A 23,993-nucleotide genomic window follows, 5' to 3' on the forward strand; every position below is an offset into this window, starting at 1 on the left:
GTGGTACAGCTTATTAGTACGGAGATACTGCCATATGCTAATTTTATTCCTAAGGAATTTGTTGGTCAAATAATGACTATGCTCAATAAAGGCTCAATACACTCTCAGTCATCTTCATTTACAGGTATAGTAACTGAATGACAAAAGGTACAGAAAAATATGTTTATATGTGCTAGACAGTAACAAAAAATGTTGACAGTACTTATTCTGATAAAGACCTGAAATTCCATGACATATATATTCACTTTAAACTGTATTGTCTCATGGAAGTTTCACATTTTTTTTATTACTACTATTTCCTTATTTTTTTGTCAGTGTCATGTATAATATTGTATTTGTGTTTCTACAGATTTTTTTCTGAACTAATAGTTTATTTTCCTTTATGCCAGTTGCAGCACTTGACAGTGATTTCAGACATTTGTAAGGCATGCATGATATCCAGTACTTCAAAATTAAATGACCTTAGCATAACTGTACCTTGTAGCTAACCAGACATTAACACAAAAGCATTTCTGTGTGTAATAGCAAGTATTAGTACTGGTGGTGTAGGACTGGGGATGTTCCTGTCATTTTTTTTCTTTTGTTTTTGTTATGTAATTTGATGTGCCTTGTTATTAAAGCAGCATTAAGTACGTGACATGTTACTGAATGTGCTGAATACTCTTTTATTTTTGAACTGTTGTGAATATCACACAGTCAACCTTTCCTTAGAACGTATTCTTAATATTTGTCCATATCACTGTTAATGTTTTTTTTTAATATTACAGGATTGATAACTTTTTTGCTAAATAGAATTAACTGATTGAAATGCAACATCTGATATTCTGGCATGCACAGTGCTCAATTAATTGTGATGTTTTACTTTGACAGAAGCGGAAATAGATATTCGATTGAGAGAGGAGTTTTCTAAGGTGTGTTTTGAAACACTGCTCCAGTTTTCATTCAGTAATAAAGTCACAACTCCTCAGGAAGGCTACATCTCTAGAATGGCACTTTCTGTGCTCTTGAAAAGGTCACAGGATGTATTACATCGCTACATAGAAGACGAGAGGTTGAGTGGCAAATGTCCTCTTCCACGGTATGTGCAATGCCCCTAGGAAATAAAGGGTATTACCAGTACCTTTTGAGAAGGCTGCATTCAGAATACGTCTGTTGTGTGTTTGTGTGTATGGGTGTGTGTAAGGAATGTATGCAATTTAAAGCTTGAGAAGTATATGACAAATGTTTCAAATAAAAAAAATCATACTAAATTTCCATTGAATAGAAAGAGCTTTAAAAAAATTGTGGTCACACTCAGTGCTGTTACACTGAAAAGAGGAGTGTAATTCAGTAATAAATATTATCAGTTGTTGAAAGAACATTTCTGGTATCTCTAACATAATATTTCCGAAATCTAATTTCCCTTTATTCCTAGCAGAGCTAGTTTCTAAAGTGAGAGGTAGAGAGTCTTCTTGACAATAAGACAAAATATATAAACAGCAATATTGTGAATCATTACTCAAGTAATTGTTCTTGAAACAGAAAATTGCCCTGAGAACAAGGAAATTCTTTCACAAATGGGGACTTACTTAGATTTCAGTTAACCTCATCTGAAATGTTTTTGGAGTTTTTGATTGTGACTGATGAAACTGATCCTTTCCATTTTACGGCTAATCATGTACATGAATATTTTCAGATTGAGACACATACTCTATCACTGTCTCTAATATCAAATTGAAGCCATCCTAGCTGGCAGTAGCTATAATGGTGGAAAAGTTAAAGACAAATAATAACCTTGGTTTCTTAATGTCCTTTTTTTGGTAGGCAGCTGTTTCCATTACTTTTTTTTTTTTTTAATGTTATGTAAGTTTCACGGAAAATTTATAATCTTGAGACAAAAATGGGTTGCTGACTATTTGCATCTTCCCTTTGTAGGCAACAAGTAACAGAAATCATATTTGTTTTAAAAGCTGTCAGTACTCTCATAGACTCGCTTAAAAAAACTCAGCCTGAAAATGGTAAGTTATTGTTAAATAACAGTTCTAAATGAGATAAAACTTTATCTGCCACAAAGATGTATTTATTCTTTCCTATAGTGCTTTTCACACAAAAAGAATAATCTGTAAGATTCAGTATTGTATGAATATATAGGTGGCATGTGGAAAAAAACATTTTCCAGTATGCCTAACAATGTAAGATGCTAATATATATTTAAAAATAGAAGACTTCATTGTCTGATGTCTTGTGCTAGATAGATCTTGGTATCTTTTAAAAACAAAACTTCCATAAAGTGTTAACAGAATTCTTAAATAGAAGCATATGTATAGCTGTTAGTTTTACTGTATCTTCTTTTTTTCATTATAGCTTTTTTAGGTGGCTGTGGATCTGGTTCACATAGGTGCAGTCCCCAGTAAAAGGGGTGTTCAAATTAAATGGACGAGCAGGCTGTTAAATACTTAAATGTGAAATCTTACTTCCCCTCACTTTCTGCTATAGTCCCTCCTGTCCCCATAATGAGAAACAAATAAGAAACATTTCTTTGCTCATTGATACTAAGTGGTGATATGAATGTTTGATAGATGTATTTAAAGGACTGATTGAAACTGGTGGCCATGACTTTATTTATGTGAACCTGTCCTGTTCCTCTTGTAAGCTGCATCTTCTGTATGCAGAGAGTTCCCACCGAAAATCTTAGAGATACTAAGTTAACTTATGCCAGGTAGATAATGTTTTTGTCTGTACTGATGGGTTGTTTCCCTTCTTCTGTAGTTCTAGATATTCAAGCTCATTATTATGCATACTATTAGTATCATCACACTGATTAATACCTTGTTAAACTAGCTGCATTGTACTCTGCAACTCTGACAGATTTGCATATATATCACTTCCCTCTACCTTACCTGCTTTTGATATTAAGAGAAAGGGAAAAAAACTTGTAAATCCTGAAACAAACTAGACTTCCCAGAAGATAATAGGTGGGTTTTCTGAAAGATGCAATGTTTTGCAGCATCAATGAGCAGGGAGGTGTGATGGTGCTGTTGTTTCCAAGGTTGACAGTAAGAGGCTGAGGACAGAACTATGCAAGAATACACAGAGCCTTCTAGCATACTCCAAAGGCAGCTAAAGCATTACTTTGCTGGGGCTTTCTTTTAAAGGGGTAAGAGCAGCCAGCTCAGCTGCACTGTTGCCCATAACCTTCTTAGTAAAATGAGCCATTAGTGTGTGGCAGTGACTGCCAAAACTGCTGCATACTTTCTTATGAAGAGGGCTACCAGACACATTAGAGAACCACTTTTCTCCTACTTTTTGAATCACTTTATTTTTGTAATAAAACTATTAACGTTTGAAATCAAGGTTTTGTGCTCTTTTGAAATCAAAGTTAAAGCAGATAAACAAGGAATTGATATAATAAATAAGATTCATATACTATGTTTATTTTCACTTGCTGTACTAACAGATGTTACCATGGATATTGTTTGTGCCCTGGTCCACAGTTTCTCCCTCTGCTTTTTATAGTTCTGATAATCTGGAAATCATTTGAAATTAATAGATAGTCTTGTTGCTGATGTTTCCAGAAGTAAAATGTGTTCTCAATTCTGCTTTCTATCAGTAGCTGAGAAAAGATAATAGAAAAATGTGTATGTGGTATAGACTTAAAAGAAGTAGTATCTTCAAAGTGTCTTCATCCAAGAAAATATAGTGAGTGAATCACATGTAGAAACAAAAGTACACAATGCCATTTTGTGGATATGTCATCTGGCTTCCACCTTCAAAAGTGTGGCTCTTCTGCAAATCCTACATCAGACCCAAGGGCCCTGTAGAGATGTCTTAGTGTCTCAGTAGCACTGCATACCTGTGTTTGTGCATGTGGATGTGTTCTTAACTTATTTATTTAATAAAATGTTGTAAGAATATGGAACAGTACTAAGTGAGCTAATCTGTTCTTTTTCTTCATTGCAGTTGATGCTAACACATGGGCACAAGTTATTGCCTTGTACCCGACTTTAGTAGAATGTATCACCTGCTCCTCATCAGAAGTGTGCTCTGCTCTGAAAGAGGCATTAGTTCCCTTTAAGGACTTCATGCATCCACCAGCATCCAAGGTACAGAACGGAGAGTCTTGACCCCATAAAACTTTTTTTAAAAATTTTTGAAGGAAAAAAAAGTATCCAAAAATGTTTGTTCCCAGGTGAAGTTTCTCTGAGAAAATCTCTTGTGGCTAGTACTTGGCAACCAATGCTGACTGCCTTTTAACTGTACTAACAAGAGCTCAGTAATTCATGAATACAAGCTAAATCTCAGAGGTTCCAGAGTGAGTAGCAGTGCAAACGTTTAATAATTTTAACTGAGTAGTTGGAATCATTTATAATCTAATGTACTTGCTACAGTATCTTGAAGTGGTGATTGAAAAGTGGGCTTATGTACAGCTTGTTGTGTATGTGTTAATGATGTAATTAAAAATATTTCAATTCAGTCAGATTTATTAGGCTGGTGTTTTGCACCCTTTTTTTGAAGTACGAATTGTACTAAAATTTTATGCAAGATGGTACTGTAACATTCCATATATCTGTAACCAGCCTTTGTAAACAAAGGGAACTGAAATACTTGTGTGTATAATAAATGGTACAGTTCTGTATAAAATAGTTGCATTTATTATTTAAATTCTTTTTTAAATATTGATAATGTTAAATGCTTGAAAAAGTATTTATTATAAGCTGTATGCTTGCATTTTTACTTATACTTTGCCTTCTAAATTGCCAGATATGCTTGTTCATATCTGATCATGTTACTAGTTTTTTTGCTTAATTGAATGTATCTTCTCTGTGGCCATTGGACATCTAAATGAAGAGGTCATATGACAAGATTGCAGCAAGCAGGCAGTAGCCTGCTGATCTCAAACACCAATGTCGTTGACCTGGAATAGGTTTGAATATGCAGAAATCCACTGTAGCACTTCAACACTACCATACCTCACTTCATAATATATTTCTTTTGAAATATTTGTTATACTCAACTCTGTTCATTTTTGTAGTTGCAGCCTTGCTTTAAAAAATACATACTTAAGGGTCATTAGTCTTTTTGACCTTACTTGCAGGTATCGTAGTCTTTGAATCATGACCCAAGAAAGGGGATTGCAAATATCTGAAATACTTGGCTGTAATACTTTGTTCAGTAATTTTAAGTGCTTTGTTTTGTAATGTCTTTTAAATCCAAATTGTTCTAACCTTTTAATTATAAACTCTCTGATATAAAACCATGAGAAGTGTATTTTTGAAGATAGCTACTCGTTTAGAAGTTCAGTAAAATTTTCATTAAGTAAATGTGAATTTTCTTTCGATTTCACATAATACACAATTGAAGCAAAACACTTCTACTAGTATTGTTTATAAAATTTGTGACAGCATTTAAACTCTTTCTGAAATAATGATTCATTAAATGTGTCGTCTGTGTTCATATATTTTAGCCTGTGATGTGAAAGCACAAAGGTCAAATGTTTAAAAAAAAGGAAAAAAAAAGGTGCCTTTCTATGTATTTCAGAGCTTTCCTTTAGGCCTTGAAGTCTTTGTAGATACTAAAAGTGATTACCGTGGTATTAGATCTGTTTGCTTTACACTTTGCTGACTGAAAAGATGTTAATTGGTACTTGTGAAGCAAAAATTGTAGGAGCTTCAAGTCAAGTTGCAAGAAACTGATCAGGGTTAGAAGTACCCTCCGTGAATAATGTTTTCAACCACACCTTTGAACAGCTTGTTCCTATAAAATTCCAGTTTTATGATCCCTTCAAAAAGGATAATCAGAGAGGGAGGCTTCAAGATCTTGCACATATCTCTTTGACCAAAGTTGGTGTGGAACTCAATCTTCAAATGTGAACAGTTTTTAAAGAACATGCTGTACATTAAGGAAACAAAGCCCTTCCTTTCTAGTAATAGATTTTTTTTTTTGGTCAAAATAGCCTGTTTGGAGAAGCAGACCTGGGTCCCAGGTACAAATAACAAGATTATCCATACTCTGAAAGTGAAACCCTTGCAAATGCTCTACTACTTAGTGAAAGATAAGACAAGGCCTATTAAGTTCTCAAAAAAAGCAGGAGGTTGAGCAGAGAAAGGGTATTAATGTGCTTTAAAATCTGCTAACTTAACAAGAACTTCTGGAAAGAGGCTTGCAGACCAAACTGTGGATGAGTTTTTTATCATTAATTTTTGTCTGCTTTTTCAGTGATAACACAGATTCATCCTAATTAAGCAAATCTTCAGCTTTATTTTAAATAGGGCGTGGGGGTGTGTGAGTCTTACCTGACTTTATCATCCACAGTTATTAATCTTCTAAAGGCTTTGAAATAAATTACCACTAGGTTGCTTTTCTTCCTTTCCTCTTTATTATCAAATCAATGATATCTATGCTACTTGAGGATGTTTTAGACATGCAAGTTGAGGCTGACCATACTCAAAATACTTCCTGTATAAATAGTTGGAGAACTGAAAACAAAAGTAGTTTAGTGAAGACTTCTTTCAACTGACCGATTTTTTTCTGTGAATAAGACTTTTTCTGTTTTCTGTGCCTTGTTCAGCACTCAAATATTTCCTCCAACTTAAAGTATCAGTTTGTTTTTTTATTATTTTTACTTTTTGCTAAATATTCTTAGGGTTTCTTTCATGTAAACAGTCTCCTTGAGTATTTAAATTTCATATTCTTACATCTGTTTCGAGCAGGACAAGTTTTGTTCCTCAAAAAATGTAACATTACCTATTGAGTAAACCTTTGCCCAAGTTGCTCTTTTCAAGTCTATAGTGTTGCTTAGGCATGTGAAATAAAATAAATGGACGTTTTCAGGATTGAGGTCTGCATTGTGTCAGTGAAATCAGCTAGAAAAGGTTGTTCAGCTGAGTGTATAGAAATATGTCAGCTGGAAGTTAGAAGAGAACTGCCAAATGTAACCACTTTATTCACTTTTTTTTTTCCTTCATCTTCCTAACCTTAAAAAGAAATTTGGATTGGGAATCCAGAGAGAAAATGTGAGGGTCTTCCACCTTATTACAAGGCTCATATCAAGACTGTTGATAAAACTTGTGTGTCTCAATGCCATAAACGCTGCCCCAGTGTACACAAGGATTTAACATCATATAGTAGCTCTAAGAAGACGGAACAGATGGCTAAAGCAGGAAATTTCTTACAAGAAAGGTTATTCTTAGAAGCATCTTTGTGGACCTTTGTTAGACTCTCTCTAGTATGTCCATGACTCCTCTTGTGTAAGTTTTGGGAGCAAGAACACCTGTTTGTCAACATGGTATTTTGCTTATCAAGGCAAGTGCAACTCCAACAAAAATGACTGTAGGAGTTCGTGTAAAACAGAGATTTCATTTGGGGAGTAAATAATCTTCAAGTTTCACAAATATGTTTCAGTAAAAAAAAGTGTGTTTTGCTATACTAATACAAGCATATTACAGTGATGTTATTGCCTTCGTGTATGCTGGAATGTAGATCAGACGAGGCTCCTCATTCTTTGTAAATAAATACAATAGAACTCAACATTCATTTGTTTCTTTCAGCCTTCAGGTTTTATTCAGTGGAAACATAGATAATGATGTAGGCAGGATGTACAAAAAAACTCTCTTCAGATTTTGAATTATATAGAATTTTTCACAATAAAAAAAGTGAAATTGCATGAAAAGCAGTATTACAAGTATGCTATAAAACAGGATTATACTGAACATCACAACTGGGGAAATTCTCTCCCAAACAACAAAATGCAATTCATCAAGATAAATGTGAGATTCTCCACTCAAGCACCAGTGAGTTTTCTCCATTTTATTTTGCCACCTTCATTGAATAGGAGATTGATGGTTTCCCACGTTTTGATGGTTTTCCTTAGGAAAGTACTCAAATTTAAAAACTAGTTCTGAAAACATTCTTTACAGCAGTGTTTGTTAATTAAAGGAATCTCATTTGTCAACACTATAATCCTCTTATCACCTGAAGCATGTTCTTAATAGAAAGGATGTGTTAAATACAGCTACCATCTTTTTTTTTTTTTTCATTAAAAACTGCAAAGTTGAAGCCCCAACTTATGCCTGTTTAATATCGTTAAGAAGGTATGTTGGTTTGGTTTTTGTTTTGTTTTAATTTTTCAGGAAGGGTTGCCCAGAGATAAGAAAGAAGGAAAATCCCTTCTAAGTCAGATGCCTGTTTAGCATGTTCAAAGTTTTATTTTTGAAGACCCTGGTCTTTAAGCTGCAATTATAATTATTGTTCTCTGTGTACAGAATACCTGCCTTAGGCTTGGAATGAGCTAAGTGACTTGGCCATGACCAGTAATATTTCCAAAGCTGACATCTTCAAGATTGCTGAAGCTGGTGAGGATGACAGACTGTTGGGAAACCTGGCATTGCCTTCTCTGTTGTTTTCAATGTTAGCTGTTTCTTGGAACTGTTGAAGTTGTCAAGGAATTGCTTAAGTTTCTGGCTTCCTTGCCAGAGGACTCTCCCTTCTTTCCCCCATCACATTGGGTCATATCAGGAAAGGGACTGAGACCGCACAAAAAATAGCACTCAAAACTGGACTGCCACCAATAGAAGACCTTTACAATGCACAGATGAAAATCTGTTTTTGATCATCTTTCACAAGGAAGCATGGAAAGGGACAGGAATATTATGCACATAGTACTACTCGTATGTACATGTACAAAGAACGGGCTTCTGGAGTACATCAGAACTATTACTTGCAGATATGCTTACTGAACATCTGTTCACGCCTCCGGGTTTGGCATTGTAGCATGATATGGCACTGCCTTACCTCTAAAATGATCCCTCAACTCTGTGCACAGTACAGCACTGGAACAAATAAGGAAAGACGTTTACATTCCTTTTAGACAAGTCTTATTTAAATATTTTCTCATAAAATATGAAATCAATAACCTGTGTTAAAGCCAAATGCACTATAATCTCTTAAATTTTTAAGCAGTTATGTGTTGCCAAAGCCTTAAAGAGAATGCAGTGAACTCATGGAGTAGTATGCAGCCCTGCCTTGTAAGACTGAGAAGCAAGTTTTTGAAGAGCTAAAGCATGGTCTGATTGCAACTCAGTTGTACTTTATCCAGCTGAAGTCAATCAGTTCAAAGTTAGAGACAGATTAGGGGCTGAAAAAGAAGAAAGCTTGCTTTTTCCTCTTCCATGCATGGGACGCTTTGTCTAAAAGCTGAAGGCAGTAGTAGCTACAGTTCTGTCTTCCTTTTAACACTATGTATTCCCTGAAGGCATCCAGCTCACCTGGAACAGATCGATGTAAGAAAGAATTAGTTTGAATGCCTTTCTCCATATAATTCTACTTTGCATCCAAATAGAGCCCTGTGCTAACTAATGGGATGTTAAATAGTTGGGAAAAACGTACTTAGAACATTTTCTGGGGGGGAAAAAAAAAATTGAATTTAAAAAATAAGATACTGAATTACTAATTATGTAAAATGCATTTCCTAATTGGAAAAGATGGCAATCTTAGCACAAAGGCTATTGTTTAATTGCAAGCAAACATTTAAATAATTGCTAACAAAGTAGTAATCTTTTTGGAAAGATAAATACAAGTGCAAAATAAGGCAAAAAGCATAGCTCCATGCTTATTTTTATCATTATTAAAAATAAGTCACTTTTCTGTTTTTTTGTTTTGTTTTTTAAATAAGCACTTTTAGATCTTCCCATTTGTGTTTCTTTTTCAGAACTCTTTTTTTCACCTGTACACAAACAGCAGAGTAGAACCTGCACTTGGTGTACCCGTTCCTTCATAGTGTTTAGCTTCCTTTGCTCTGACCTCAAATAGCAGAATTACTCTAAGTCTTACTGACCCTGCGTGAAATATCATTACGTGCCTTTATGTAGGAATCAGGACTTGTAGAATGTTCAACTTTGCACTGGTTTCAATGTCTTTTAAACAAGCAATCGATGTAATATCAAACCTGTTGCCAACATAGGTGCAAACTTTAAAGCAGGCAACTACAGGATCGTTAGAAAGTATTTCCATCTTTGGATCTCGGGTGCAGTGTTTTGGCTGCTATCCAGCATGACTTTGTCAACAGATTTCTTCCAAGTTGTCACTGAAGCCACGGGTTTTATGCTAGGACCGAGGTGCGTGGGTAGCTTTGTGCTGACAAACCCAAGGCTATTCTATTTCCTTTACGTTTAGCTGCAAGCGGGGTTATTTCCGCACTCTGCATTACTGCGGAGTACCTTATCTGTGTGTTTGACTCCTGCCCGCAATTCCTCTCGCGCACTGGTAGCGATTTTTGGCAGTCTGTTCACCAGATGTCTTGAGGGACAAAATGAACTCGCTTAAAACATTGGCGCTCCTGACTTTGTGCACTCCCGCAATGACGTTCAGTCAGTTTCTAGTACGGAGCGATCGCACTGGGGTCTATTCCCATTTAAGAACACCGATCAGGTTCAGATCTGACTCGACAAAAAAAAGCGTTCGAGCGCAGAGTCCCTCCGCGCTGCCGCCCCCCGGCCCGTGCTCGGGGCCTCGCAGCGCTGCCGACCGGCACTCCCTGCCCGCGGCCCTCAGCGCCCCTCCGCCCACCGCGCTGTGAAACAGCCAGGCGAGCTCCCGCCGCGCCGAGCTCCCCCCGGCGGCGGTCCCGGCAAGCAGCCCCAGCGGACGGGCGGCTCTTCCCGCGTCTTTCGGGGAGCCCCGGATCGAGAGCGGGAGCTCCCCGCTCCCAGCATCCCCCGGACGAGCGTTAACTCCCCCCACCCGCGCAGTCCGGCGGGAGCCGAGGGGAGGGGAGTGGCGCGGCGCTCCCCTGCGAGCAGCGGCCTTCCGCCCGCTCGCGCCATCTTGAACGCGAGCCGGGGGCAGCGGCCTCCCCTCCCTCCCCAAGATGGCGCCGGCCGGGTGAGTGACATGTCCAGTCACGTGGGCAGCGGATGAGCCCCTCTCTCCCCCCCGCCTTAAACGATCTCTATGGTTCGGCCGGACACACAGGCGGCGGCGGGCGGCGGCGAGGGACGGAGCCGCGGCGGGAGCGGGGCCGCCCGGCGCCCCTTTGTCTGCGGCCTCGGCAAGGCGAGCGCTTTCCTTTCCCCGATCGCGAGGGCCGCGCCCCGGCGCCCTCGAGGGTTCGGCTTCTTCCTTCCCGCCGGCACCGCGGCCCGGGAGAGGCGGCGGGCGCTCCCCGCTGAGAGCGCCGGCGCGGAGGTCCGTCCCGGCCCTGCGGGCGGCGGCGCGGCCGGGCTGCGGGAGCGGGGCCGGGCGGCGCCTCCACCCCGCGCTCCCCGGGGGGCGGCGGGGGTCAGCGCCGGGACGGGGCCGCGGCCGCGCGCAGGGAGGGTCGGGCGGGCTGAGGGCGGTTGTCTGCCGTGCCCGCTGCCCCCCGCTTCTCTCCTTCCCTTCCTCCCTCTCTCCCTCCCCTCCCCATCTGTTACAGGCGTGCGGAGCGGCGGCTGTTTGAAATTAAACGTGCCCTTTGCCGCACCAGCTGGGGTCTGTGATGTATCTGATAAATGGAGCTCTGCCCGTCGGCTTCAGGTCATGCGAGGAAAAGGGCAGCGCTGGGGAGGGAGCTGGGCGGGGTTTCCCTCCGCTTTTCAGTCAGACGAGAGGAGTCTGGTTGATGTCTGCAGCAGATAAAGGAGACGAGGATCATCAAAAGACCCCAGAGCCCTTTTATCTTCCTGCCGTTTCTCCCTGTAACTTCGTTTATCGGTGACGCGGTGTCTGCCTGCTCGTTCCCCCCAGCAGGGGCCGGGTGCACCAGGCCTGGCTGAGGTAGTAGTTTGTGCTGTTGGTCGGGTTGTGACATTGCCCGCTGTGGAGATAACTGCGCAAGCTACTGCCTTGCTAGTGCTGGTGATGATCAGCTGCAGACGAAGACAATGACAATGGGAATCCCCTTTGTTTTCCCGGGATTGGATGCTGCTGAGGTGGCAGCGGTTCTTTTCCTCCTCTCCTCTCCTCCTGCCCGGCCGCGGCTGCTGGGACGCGCGGGCTCTGACCCTGTCAGTGGGATGCTGCTGCTTTTGCAGCCCGGGTGAGAAACCATTAGTTTCACGCTGCTTGGAGGGCACTTTAATTTGATCTGAAGAGCAAGTGTCCGCATTTTTTCCAGTGCTTACACCTTATTATTCACATGGCACTGCTGGAAGGTGGATTTTCTATTTCCTGAAGACCGAGTGATGACTAACTTGTATTTTCTGTGTTCTGAGTGTGCAAAACTTGTATGTGTGATATTAAATGCTCTGACTTGAATAGTAAAGGATCTGAATATCTAACAGAAATGTGAAGTATGTGAATTGTCGTTTTCCTTACAGTTTCACAGTGTGGTTGACTGTCATTGTACAGCTTGGTGCCAGCGGTTTTTTAGGTGAACTTCTGAGATTTTTATTTCTGTATTGTGATTTATTTTTTGTGGAAAAGAAACTGTGAATCTTCTCTTGTGAATTAATTAAAATTGCTGGTATGTTCATAGCGTTGGCTGAGGGTATCATTTTGATTGAAATTCAGTGTGTTGACCGCTTATTGCCGTGGCTTAAACTTGAAATACATTAAAGTATTTACAATAAATGTGCATAACTGTCTCTTATGTTTCTAATAATGAGAGTTAATTTTTCAGCCCTTATGAGATCTGGCTGCAAGCAGGTTATGGTTAATCCTTTCAGTTCACAGTGAAAGTTAAAGCTATAGTTAAGCACTTCAAAGTTGATGTATTAGCACTGGTTCCAGTTCACAGTTCTCACGTATTATTATTGGTAAGAGTTGGGTAAACTTTGAGATATTTGTTTCCTTGCCTCATTTTTTAAATGTTTGCACTCCTGCATTTAGAACACACATAAAGGTTGCTCTTTCACCTCAGCTGAACGTGAAGTGCCCTGCAGAATACAAGGAATGTTCTCACCAGCAAGTTTAATTTAGTAATACTTCATTTGTATACTGAGCAATGCATTGTCTGCTAATTCAAGCTCTTCCATAACATAAAGCTAAAACATTTTCATGCTCACTAATAACATGTTAAGCGTTCTCTTTGAGACAAAATAGCTATCAAATTTTAAACGTACCTTGGATTGGGTTTTTTGTTTGTTTGTTTTTCTCACCTTAACTGAAAAGGGCATGGGGATACAATAGATGCCTGCTTTTCGCATCCCAAGAAACAGCAGTTGGCAAATAAACCCCCTCAAGGATTACTCTGGCAGTTATGGTGATATTTTCACCATCTACCTTTAGGCATCTCTTTTAGCTGGATAACCCACTAAGTTTGTCTTTCAGTGGAGGTGGCAGAAAGAGATCCTTGATGTAAATCACAGTTTCAAGTACCCTAACAAACATAATTTGATCTGAATGGTCCTTTCAGAGGAGTTTGCCTCTGCAGGTTGATTGCAAGGGAGGTGAAGGAGCTTCAGCTAAGCTAAGTGCCTGTAGGTGGGTGGTGTGAAATTGTCCTCTATCTTGCTTTCTTTTCCTGTGCTTAGGGAACTTGAGTAAAACTAGGATTTGGCTCCCTTTGTGTGTGTGGTTTCTTTTTTTTTTTTTTTCTGGGCTGAGCAAATCAATAGGAAAAGATGTTCCAGTACACTACCATTAAGTACTTATTTACCTCCTGTGTAAAATCTCTCTCGTAAACTTCATTTGCTGCCTAAGTAATCGATTCTTCGTGCTGTGGATTGTAACTTCAGTGTTTACTATGGGTTCTTGACACCCTCCTGAAATAAGACAGAGCTACTAAACTAATGCAGGTTGGGGTGGGAGGTTGCTGGTGAGTGGCTGTGCAGTGGTTTGTCCTCATGTCCGTGTAGTAATTAATTATGTATTGCTTGGTAGGTTTTAGGTACATAACAATGATTTCCTCAGGGAGTTGTGTTCAAGATGCACAGTTCTGCAATAGGGATAGGCAGACCTTTCTTAGTGCAGAGCACCCTTGTATATAGAAATCAGAGTCCAGAAGAGTCTATGCTTAGCTTTGTCGAGTACTTATTGCTTAACTGTCCAACTTGCACAGCTTATTTACATGAATAATGCTGTGACATGATGCTTCAAGGCAAGAAAGATTAATTCTTCAGTGCAGTGGAGAACCTTGTCTTAGTGATGTTGCAAAATCGAAGCTGGTATTACTGAAAACACTGTGTAGACCTAAAATGGTAAGGGTATCTGCTATCTTCCAAATCCAGTGATCCCTTATTGTGATTTGATGAATTAGTTCAGAAAGAAAAATTGCATCATGCCAATTAAAAAGCTGTACTGCTGGCATGTTATTGTCTATGGTATTGTTTCTTGCTGAATTTTTTTCCCTTTTATTCTTCAGAAGTTTCACTCAGTCAAACTTCTTGTGTGAATTTGTTATAGAAATTAAAATAGGCACATGGCTGAGTTGATGGAATTTCTGTGTAAAGTTATTTAGTTTATAGTATCTCTATTGTGTATTGTTTGCTGTGCTGGATGAGAAAGTACTGCAAGAAATGTTCCTCCGTAGCTTTTCTGAACACTTCTTTTGACTCATGGAATAATAAAAACGTATTGAGATTCACAGCATAGACGATTAAGCTTTAGATGCTCTTATTCCCTGGTTTGATGTCTTTTTGTGCTATTGTCTTACCTATTTTGTGAAGAACAGTCACCAGCTGCTCACCCCTCCAGCTACTGTCTGTCAATGCTGCTTCTAAAGATACTGGCAGACATCAACCTAAAATCTTAGATTCCACATAGTTGCTTCCCTGCAGGGTGCAGTTGCCCTATCTGTCACCAAGGAGAGAGCCGTGTTCCCATGCAGAACTGGTATTGGAATACTTGCCTTCTCTGTGGCTGCCCCTGTTCTTCTGCTGTAATGGATCCTGGGCAGCGCACATAATGGGCAACACCTCCTGCTTACACCAGGGAGCTGCTCAAGGCAGTAAGGGGAAATGCCAGTTTCTAGGGGGTTACATCTTTAAGCACTTGAAGTATATAAGCACATAAGCACTTGAAAGGTATCAGTGCATTTGATAAGTTATGTGTATTGCTTTTCACAGGATGCTTTCATTTCTCTGTTAGAATGAGCATTAAATTAACAAAAGTAAATGCTTGCACTAGCAATTCTTAATGAAAATGAATCACATTCTTTGCAAGGAGTGAGGACTTTGAGTACATCTTATGCCTTGTCCCACAAAGGAATTAGTATGAAATTGCTGGCATTGAATGAGACGAGGTGATACCCCACTGTCTATGTGAAGGTTTGTGTGTTGTGGGAAAAAGGGGAAAAAGCTCTGCTTTTGCTTCCTTCTTGAGTTACAACTACAGGAGGAACTGTTGGAGTAACCCACTGTTACCCATGGCATGTGTTCCTAGAAGGTTGTGCTTGATGCAAAGACCTGATCTCACAGGCACGCAATATCTTGGTATACAACCTGCGAAGAAGAAACAGGTAAATGTGGAACCAAAGGAAAAAGTATAGTCACAGGTTTCCAAGTGGTTTGAAGTCTACTTTTTAATCTGGTTTTTGGTTTATCTGGTAGAATTCAATATGCTCTGGGGTTTCCTTTTGTTTTTAGTTTGCTTAAAGCAGCTGCCGATTCTTTATGTTTACATCCAAAGCTTAGTTTTCAGTTTGAAGCATGTCTTGCTCCCTCTGAAAGTTTCTACACCATGCTTTTGTAAAGGGGAAGCTGGTCCAAAAAATGGAGTTGGTAGCTTTGAGCACTGAGATCATGGCTTCATATAAAACATATTTGTTCATTTTATCTGTGCTTCGATGTATTGCAGTATGTGTAAGAACATGAATAAAGAATCTTCTGGAAAATTAAAATGCATTACATTAACTTTACATTTTAGTTATATAAAGGTTTGTGATAGCTAAATAAATTTCGCTATTTGAAGTAAGAAGCGGTGTCCTTAATTCAATGAAAATTGTATTGTTCTTTGCCCAATAAAATGATACTCTAGATGAGCTCTGTTTCTGTAGAGGACCACAGAATGCATCAGTCACCAATGTATGCAACTATGACAGGCAGGCTCACACGTTCCTCTCTCATGCTGTGGTAAGTGTGGCTGTGTGCCTAGTAAAAAATACCAAGGGACCAAAAATGAGCTAAGACATCTCTTTGAGAGCCTCTGTCGTGGGACTTCCAGAACATTCTGAGAGCCTTATTGTTAAATCGATGGCCTGCTTAATAGGTATGAATTCAGGTAAGAAAGCCACCACCTGGCTTCATTTTTCTATTCACTCAGTGTTAATGGGATGAGTCCTGTTGCTTGGTCTTTCTTTTTGAAAGACATGTAGCTACTGCAAAATATCCTTTGAAGAGGATGACATGAAGGAGGGAGATTTTTTGACAATCTGCCTTTTTTGTTGTTGTTGTTCTGTTTATTCCTGAATTGAAAGCGTATTGTAGAAGCTGAGGGAGATACAGGGCCAAAGTACAGTCATCTTTGAAATGCTGTGATAGGTGCATGGGCTGAGCAATGCAGTCTGATTCTTGTTCGTAGAGCTGAAGCCCTGGGCTTCTTCCAGATTATCAGGTCACCTCTGTACTGCAAGTCAGCAGCTGTGCTTTACAGTGTGAAAGCTATTCCTAAATTTCTCGCCAATGCAGGCTCTTACAGTGAAGGGACTGTTCATCTATTGCATACCTAAGGACTATACCAGCATGCATAATTTATATGAGGGTCTTATATAAGCCACAGACCTTAAGCATGTCCCGCAAAGTCAATGCACTGCTGTATAGCACCAGGTTCTCACTGCTTCCATTTAGCAATGACAGCTTCAAGGCCATCCATGTTATGTGTGATGGAACAAGGTTATCTACAGTGGTTGGAGTTTGGTACTTGGTTACCTGCTTTATGCCTGGTGTTGGCATATACAATGGGCTGTAATGGAAATGTGATACTTGTGCTTCGTGCAGCCTTCTTTCCTTGCTTGTAAGTGTATGCATTGCCAGTATATGTAACCCTATCTAATTTACAGTGCTTTGTCAGATGCTGAGATTCTGCAGCCTACCAGTCTGGTGTGGCAGTGAAACACAGCCCTTTGAGCTGGGGTCATTGTCAGTTCCATCAGTATCAGTGTGGCCTTTCATGCTACAAAACTTAAATATGGACACAAGAAATGCTTCTGTCAAAAATGGTCACAGTAGGTTACTTCCTTTATAAACTCAGGTGTTTTTGTCTAGGATGCCTATAGATAAGACTGGAACAGTGTGTATGCTTGTACAGTTAGAGAACTAGCACTGCTATATACATTAAATGTTATTGGTGTGCCAGTCTGCCAACTACAGTGCTAACATTTTTTAGGTCACTTGTATTTGTTCCCTCTCATGGCTTTTTCACAACTCCCCAGCCTCATGAATTTCTTGGCACCTGAAAGATAGTTTTCTAGTCATGATTCTCCTTGATGTTGTACATGCTTTGTCATGCATCCTGTACCCCCCTGCTGTGTTTCCTACTTTAGTGCATGATTGCAGGCTAGAGTAGAATAGAAAATGAGAAATGATGCCAGAGGAAGCAAGTAGTTAAGTTGTACCGATTTTTTTTTTTTTTTGATTGAAAAGTAGTTAAGTAGTTAATAATTGAAAAGTAAAAAAAATAGTCTGATAAGGCAACAAAGTGCAAAGCTTAAGATAGATAAACAGTAGTTAGTGATCAAAACTCAAATAAAATGATCAGTACAAGCTCTATGGAGAAAGAAGGCCCTTAAATTTATGCAGTTTGTTCTCCCCTTCCTTCCCCAACCTTGTACTACCACCAGCTGTGCTGCTGTAGCAGTGCGATGGTGTTCAGGATATCGTGCCCTCTGATAACCCCCAGCAGCCACCACATGAGCTTCAGCTCACTGAAGCTGCATTTAAAGGTAATGCTCAGGTATATTAGGATCTTCTGCTTCAGGAAGCCTCATTGTGTGGCTTAGCTGGTGTGATCATGTGTAAGACTGGCCAGATGGCTTTGGTCAACTCGTGCCAGGGTTGAGCTTGGCATTTACACACAAAATCCTTTAAGGTAAGATTGAGAACTTTGCTTCTCAGTGAATTGTGTAGAAGTAGGGTTGTGGGCAGCTGTGGAACAGGAAGACCCCTCCCTTCAGAAGGGCAAAGAGAGTGAGCATCACAACTGAGCAGACTACAGAACTGCTGCCTGGAACGTCTACTCTGCCAATCGCATCCCAAGGCCAAAACTTGTAGTTTTCTGTGTGTGTTCAAATTCAGTCATCAACGATCTAAAGGCAAAATACTACCTATAATGACAGCTCTAATGACACAGTGATTGACAGGACAGTATATGTGGAGCATTTACTGTTACAAAGCAATAAAAAATGTTTACTGTTACAAAGCAATAAAAAATGTTTTATTAGTCAAAAAGTCCAACATACTTAATGCTGTCAATTGTGAAATACCTTATCTGCTAGCAAAAAAAGTAGGCTACATTACAGTATGTGTTGTATGAAGACCTAAAAGTAGTTTGAGATAACAGATGGTAACTCTCAGTCTGTTATATAAAATTATTTGTAAACGTCAGGAAAAAAAATTAATGCAGTCAAAAATTCTTGCTAGTTTAAAGACTTCACTGAAGTTGTATCTCATAGATGATAATAGGATATTGTGGCAGGAAAGCAATACAGTGGACCTGGTGTTTTAAGAGTTAAGTCTAAATGGTAGAATAGAAGGGCTTTCCATCTCTTTATCTCCTTTGAAATTCATTGTGCAAGTGAAATGATGCTTTACCTGCAAGTCAGCACCAATATGGTCACCACAGTTGCAGACAAGTTCAGTTGTGATTCAGTGAAATCACAAAACCCTCAGACCAAGCCAAGCCAAGCAGCACTGAGGTATCTCAGTCTTTACTATTCACTATAACCCCCAGCTGTCATCTGAAATTGACAACTTTTCCTTGCCTCATTTTCTTCCCCTTTTCTAGTCCTTCATGCTAATTAAGTCCTGTTAAGTTCATCAGAAAATTGCTTTCTACTACCTAATAGACACGTAAAAAGGTCATGTCTTTAGTGTGACAGTAGTTTGACCAGAACTTGAAGTTACTGAATGATGGCTCTTGTCTTTTCTTTAGTAGTAGCTTGTTTGGAAGAATTTCTGATACCAAATGGTATTATCTTGTTTAGCACTTAATTTCCTTTTCTTCTTTTTCTCTTTTATGCTTGTACCTCCCTTTCAGATTCATGGCATAACCCCTTAGGCTATTTCTGTTTGTTTTCCCATCTCTAGAAAGAAGCACTGGTAGCAGTTTGTATTGACAATGCAGGATTTTTTTTTCTGTTCTGTGTTTTGTATATCTAAAATAATGAGAAACAATTAAAGCTTTAGGTTATATTTCAAATGATTTAAGGAATTGTACTTTCCTAGTGTGGTTGCCTGGGATAGAAAATGAATGAACACAAATGAGATTGTTGGTCTCATAACACTGACATTTAATACTGTACAAGATTGTATTGTGTTAACTGCTTTGTACTGATTTTGGCAGTATTCATGGACCAAGATAGCCATCAGAAGAACAACGTACCATTAAGCAAAGACTTAGAAAACAGTGTACTGCTGTAGCTGCTTTTGTTAGAGTGCTTTAGTATACAGAAAGATGATTGCTGTGTTGAACAAAGTTATCTTCCCATCATGCAATATTTGATTATTGTATATTGGTGGAATGATGAAAAAAGAAAATGAAACTATTGGAGAGAATTCAAAGACTGGATTGCTAGGGGCAGCATAGCCTGAAAAAAAAAGCCATATGATTCAGCAGATCAAAGAGAAGAATGGAAGGTAACACAGCACTTAAGTATGTCAAAGTAAACTGATTGTGGGGAGATTTTAATGGTACACAGAGATACAGAATATCTGGTTATATCTTACATTATATACTTTGATTGATAGGAATAATTGAAAGTTTGAACAATTAACTGGAAAAAGCAGTAGAAGTGAACCATGCAGTAGGTTTTACAAGTCTCTTTAAACCCTATGAAAGAATCCAGATACTTGGGGAGAAAAAAAATAGAGCTATTGCACGGAGTAAGCAAAGGCAGCGGTACTGGTAGTCTAAAGCTGTAGTAGGGAATGGCTGTCTTCAACATCAAACTACTCAATAGCTAAGAGTCCACAGTAATCTCTAAACCAGATTCTAAGCCTGGTCATCAGCACAGTCAGCTTTTCTTACTTCATGTTGGGAGCACTGGACTTGTCTTTCATAGGGATTTCTAATCCCATCATCCTTCCATTCTTCATTGAGTCTAGAAGATCCATGACCATGGTAATGATCCCTCTTCTCTTTCTGTAATGCAAAGTCCACAGAATGCCTGTGGCTATTAATTGAAAATTAAAAGTTGGCATTTTGAGTCTTTTCCTCCTGAGGTTAAAAAAAAACAAAACAAACATGAAATCATTAACAATATAATGTTGCAGTATTGTAAGTCACAGTTTTGTCTGGGAAGGTTACTGCATACCTGTCTACCTGTCACTAGTGTTTCCTTGGCTTCATAGCCCGTTGTCTTCACTGTTAGTAGAAATCATGTTCACCTTATGTTCCCGATTCTGGCTCCCAAGGCAGATTTCCACTTGTAGATTAGTGACACTTTTCTTTGCCCTTTGGAGTGATTGACTTATTTTTGGTACCTTAGTGAGCCATCATTATCATTGTTTTTCTTGGATGTATATCCTCTGCTGATCATCTGAATGTATCTGACAGTAATGCTGATAACGGAGCATGATCTGAGCTATCCAACCATCAAAGCCCTTTTTGGGTATTCCCTTCCCTGCATCTAGGTGGCCTTCTGCCCTCCAACTGGCAACAGCATTCAGTCATAGCTTTTTTAACTGAAGCACAGGGTCCTTTGGTCTTCCAGCTATAGCAGTGTTTGTCCATCCAAACCTACACAGAGATAAACAGCTCCTCCCTGTGCAGTTCCTGAACTCATTTCCCTCTGCCTGTGACCAAAAGCCAGGCTTTGCCCATACAAATAGGGTGATAGTGAGTGAAACACACTTGGGCAGCTGCTGCAAACTTTTTAAAAAGGTTAGGCAGCTACTGTAATGGCTTGGAAAAGATTGGAGGAACAGTAGCAGCTGCTGAAAGGTAACTCTCCTGTGCATTTTTCTCCAATGACACTACAGCTCCTTTTCCCAGGCCTTCATATACTGGACTGTGAACGGACTCAGGAGGAGGTAAATGGCCAGTCAGATTCTGCAAGTCAGTCTTTGTACCATCGCTTGGACTGTGTTTTTTGTTGTATCAGTGGCAAATACCTAGTATGAATGTATGTTGGTATTATAATTTAAAGACAATTATTTCTCATAAATGCAGAGTTTGCACACTGTAATAAGAAAAACTCACATACATTAGAACAGCTTTGGCAAATCAATCTTATTTATGTTACAGCATGACTTCCTTTTTTCCCCCCCACTGAAACTATTCCTTGCTATCATCATTGACTTCTGTTGCAGACAGCTCATTGCTTCTGTTTGGGGTTCTTATTCAAGTATTGCTACTGCAAACATTTTGTTTGTTATTTAAAAAAAAAGTTATGCTTAAGAAAAAAAAATGAAGGCAAGTTATCTGTGCAAGGAAAGACTGTCTTTCCAAACACTTCGTTTGTTTTCATCTTAATTCCACCAAGTTTTGTCTTCCAAATTACTGGAAGCATTAGAATAACTCTTTGATCAACAATAGATATTCCATGCAAATCTACCATGGCTACAGAAGGCAACAACATAACTGTTGGATCCACTGCTGGGTGTGCTCAGTACCCCTTTGAAACAATGCAGACCATTGGCTCCATTTACAGAAGCATCAAAGCTTGCTGCTACAGCACAAAATTATCACTTAATGTGGGCCACTGAATCAGTCTATACTATGGTCTGCTTCTCACATTAAAAAAAAAAAAAAAAAAGCTGTGATAAAGGCTCATTTCCTAGGTTCTTTATTCTGCACAGATGATGTATTTATTTTTAAGAATCTGTGTTTGTGCCAACAGCTTTTTTCTTAAGTTAATGCAGAGAAATTACTCTTCCTCTCCAAGGACACTCTTCTGTGACCTACTGTAGCATTATCAGCTAAACTTAATCTTTGCCTTGTTCAACACTTGAAAGAATCAATTTACAGAATTGTTCAGGGAACATGGATGAGATTTTTCAGCTGCCCCCAGTGAAACTGAGGAGTCAGTGAGTGAACTAGGACTTGAACAAGATGGTACACAGATGAGCCTAGTGCCTTGGAAGAAGTAGCCTGAAACTATAGCAAAAGTGACTAACCTTTCCTATTGAAACTGTTAAGTGTTCTTTTGAGGAGTTGCAGCCACCTGCTGCACTGTCACCTGAACGACAGATTGGTGCGAAGGATGGATTGTTATGCTGTACTTAAAACATATTGAACTTGACCAGGAGCATTATTTCTCATTGTAGTTCAGGGGCATTGCTGTGCAATGCAGTTTGTTAGCTGCCTTTCTGCTTCTGTGCAAATGCCTATAAAGCTCTGCATTTTTTTTTTAAACTGTAGGAAAAAAAATAGAGGACTAAAGAAACTCTGTATTAGTATCACACCTGGGGTTATCCGAGATACCTGTGCAGAGTAACCACAAAAATAAAAGGAAGGACTGCTAGAAAAGCAACACTTATTGCTCCAAAAGTAATGCCTCTTACTTATTTCCAAGGAAACTACAACCAGTAAAACAAACACAATAACACTTTGCATTGATAGAGCAAATCCTCAGCTAAAAAACACTATTTTTCACCAGCAGTAAACAAGAGCCTGCATGCTGTGCTTGTAAACATCTGCAACACCAGAGGTGACCCACTGTCCTCACTGCTGCAATGCAGCACCCACTGCCTTGCTGTGCTCACATCCACTGCTTGGTGATTTGCTCCACACCTTTGCTTCATACACACTTCCACATCAGACACCATTGTGTCAGAGTGCCCCTCTGCTGCCATCTGTCACACAGCAACTACATGTAGTGGATATTGGTGGCCAGGTTCAGCCTCTATTGCTGTACAACCAACATCCACCTCTGATGCTGTGGAAATAGAGGGCATTAATTTCAGAGCTGCCCTCATATTTTCCTCCCAGTCTCACCTCTTTTTTTTTTTTTTCTTTTTAGTCCAGTATAACTGGAAATTGACAGTCTGCAGAATGGATTGTAAATCACTGCATTTACTGCGGTGTTTGCAAATGATGGAAAGAACTGTGAGTTCTTTTACACTCTCTGACATTACAGTAAATGAGTGCTGCTCCATTTTAGAACATGCTGCTTCATATCAAGAAGTATATAAATTAGTGAATCATTAATAAGTGCACAAATGTAAGAAGAATGATCATTTCTCCCAGCAGTAATTCCACTTGTCTTGTTTTTTTGAGGAAAAAACAAACAATAAAGAATAATTTCTACTGGCTTTCTTCTTGTATTTACAAAGTAACTTAGGTTCTCCAAGTGATTATGCAGTTTGAAAAAAAACAGATCCATACATATGTGGAAAGTGCTTTTCTTAAAATGAATGACTCTATTCAAGCACTTTTTCACAACTTTGCTGATGGATCTTGTTTTCCATTTTGACCATTCCCATGTGACCATTTTCATTAGCCTTTTTTTTCATAAAAGAAATAGTACTGCATTTGAGAGAATCCTAAGTCTATAACTGAAATCAGACCAATTCCAAACATAAACTAATGATCTCATTTGTCTTGCATAAAATATGTGTTTTTTATTTTTGTTGGAGCAGCATTACCTTACTTTGTAATAAATGCAAAACGTATCTCCTGATTCAGTGTTCATATAATGTAACCCTTTCCCTCTTTTCTGAGTTTAGTTCCTTCTTCCCAACAGGACTGCTTTGCATCTCTGATGGTGCTTTTGTTTATCTCAGGTCACTTCTTTCTTTATCAACATGACACTGAATTTATAACGACCAGACTTTTGCCCTTTCCCATTTCAAATAATTCCAGTAAGAATCTGTTTTCCCTACATCATTTCACAACTGTAAATAAATGCACTGGGAAGTGTCTTTTGGGAATGAATTCTAGTAGAACGCATTTTTAAGTCTTCCACTTTCTTATATTAGTACTTGTGCATTTCTTCTCTCCAA

The 23,993-nt window shown here is 39.3% G+C and overlaps 2 protein-coding genes across 3 annotated transcripts in view; both read left to right on the forward strand.

Moving 5' to 3' along the window:
* Positions 1-8,632, forward strand: part of MON2 (MON2 regulator of endosome-to-Golgi trafficking) — a 73,319-nt gene extending 64,687 nt beyond the window's left edge. For both annotated transcript variants that reach the window (XM_090138281.1, XM_031589534.2), the window contains 4 exons: positions 1-124; positions 871-1,078; positions 1,915-1,997; positions 3,940-8,632. In XM_090138281.1, the coding sequence (XP_089994407.1) occupies positions 1-124; positions 871-1,078; positions 1,915-1,997; positions 3,940-4,103 (579 nt within the window). In that variant the 3' untranslated portion in view covers positions 4,104-8,632. The remainder of the gene's footprint in view (positions 125-870; positions 1,079-1,914; positions 1,998-3,939) is intronic.
* A 1,930-nt stretch (positions 8,633-10,562) lies between these two features.
* On the forward strand, positions 10,563-16,909 carry LOC149919489 (uncharacterized). Its single transcript, XM_090138294.1, has one exon. It carries the CDS (start codon positions 10,927-10,929, stop codon positions 11,590-11,592), a length of 666 nt encoding a protein of 221 aa, XP_089994420.1. The 5' UTR covers positions 10,563-10,926; the 3' UTR covers positions 11,593-16,909.
* The last annotated feature ends 7,084 nt before the right edge of the window (positions 16,910-23,993 follow it).

The sequence above is a fragment of the Phasianus colchicus genome, chromosome 1 (assembly GCF_987193195.1).
Source record: "Phasianus colchicus chromosome 1, bPhaCol1.hap1.1, whole genome shotgun sequence".
NCBI classification, from domain to species: domain Eukaryota; kingdom Metazoa; phylum Chordata; class Aves; order Galliformes; family Phasianidae; genus Phasianus; species Phasianus colchicus.

What these genes read in the sequence shown, in the direction of transcription:
- LOC149919489 (XM_090138294.1), top strand. Translation starts at nt 10,927, where the DNA reads ATGGTTCGGCCGGACACACAGGCGGCGGCGGGCGGCGGCGAGGGACGG.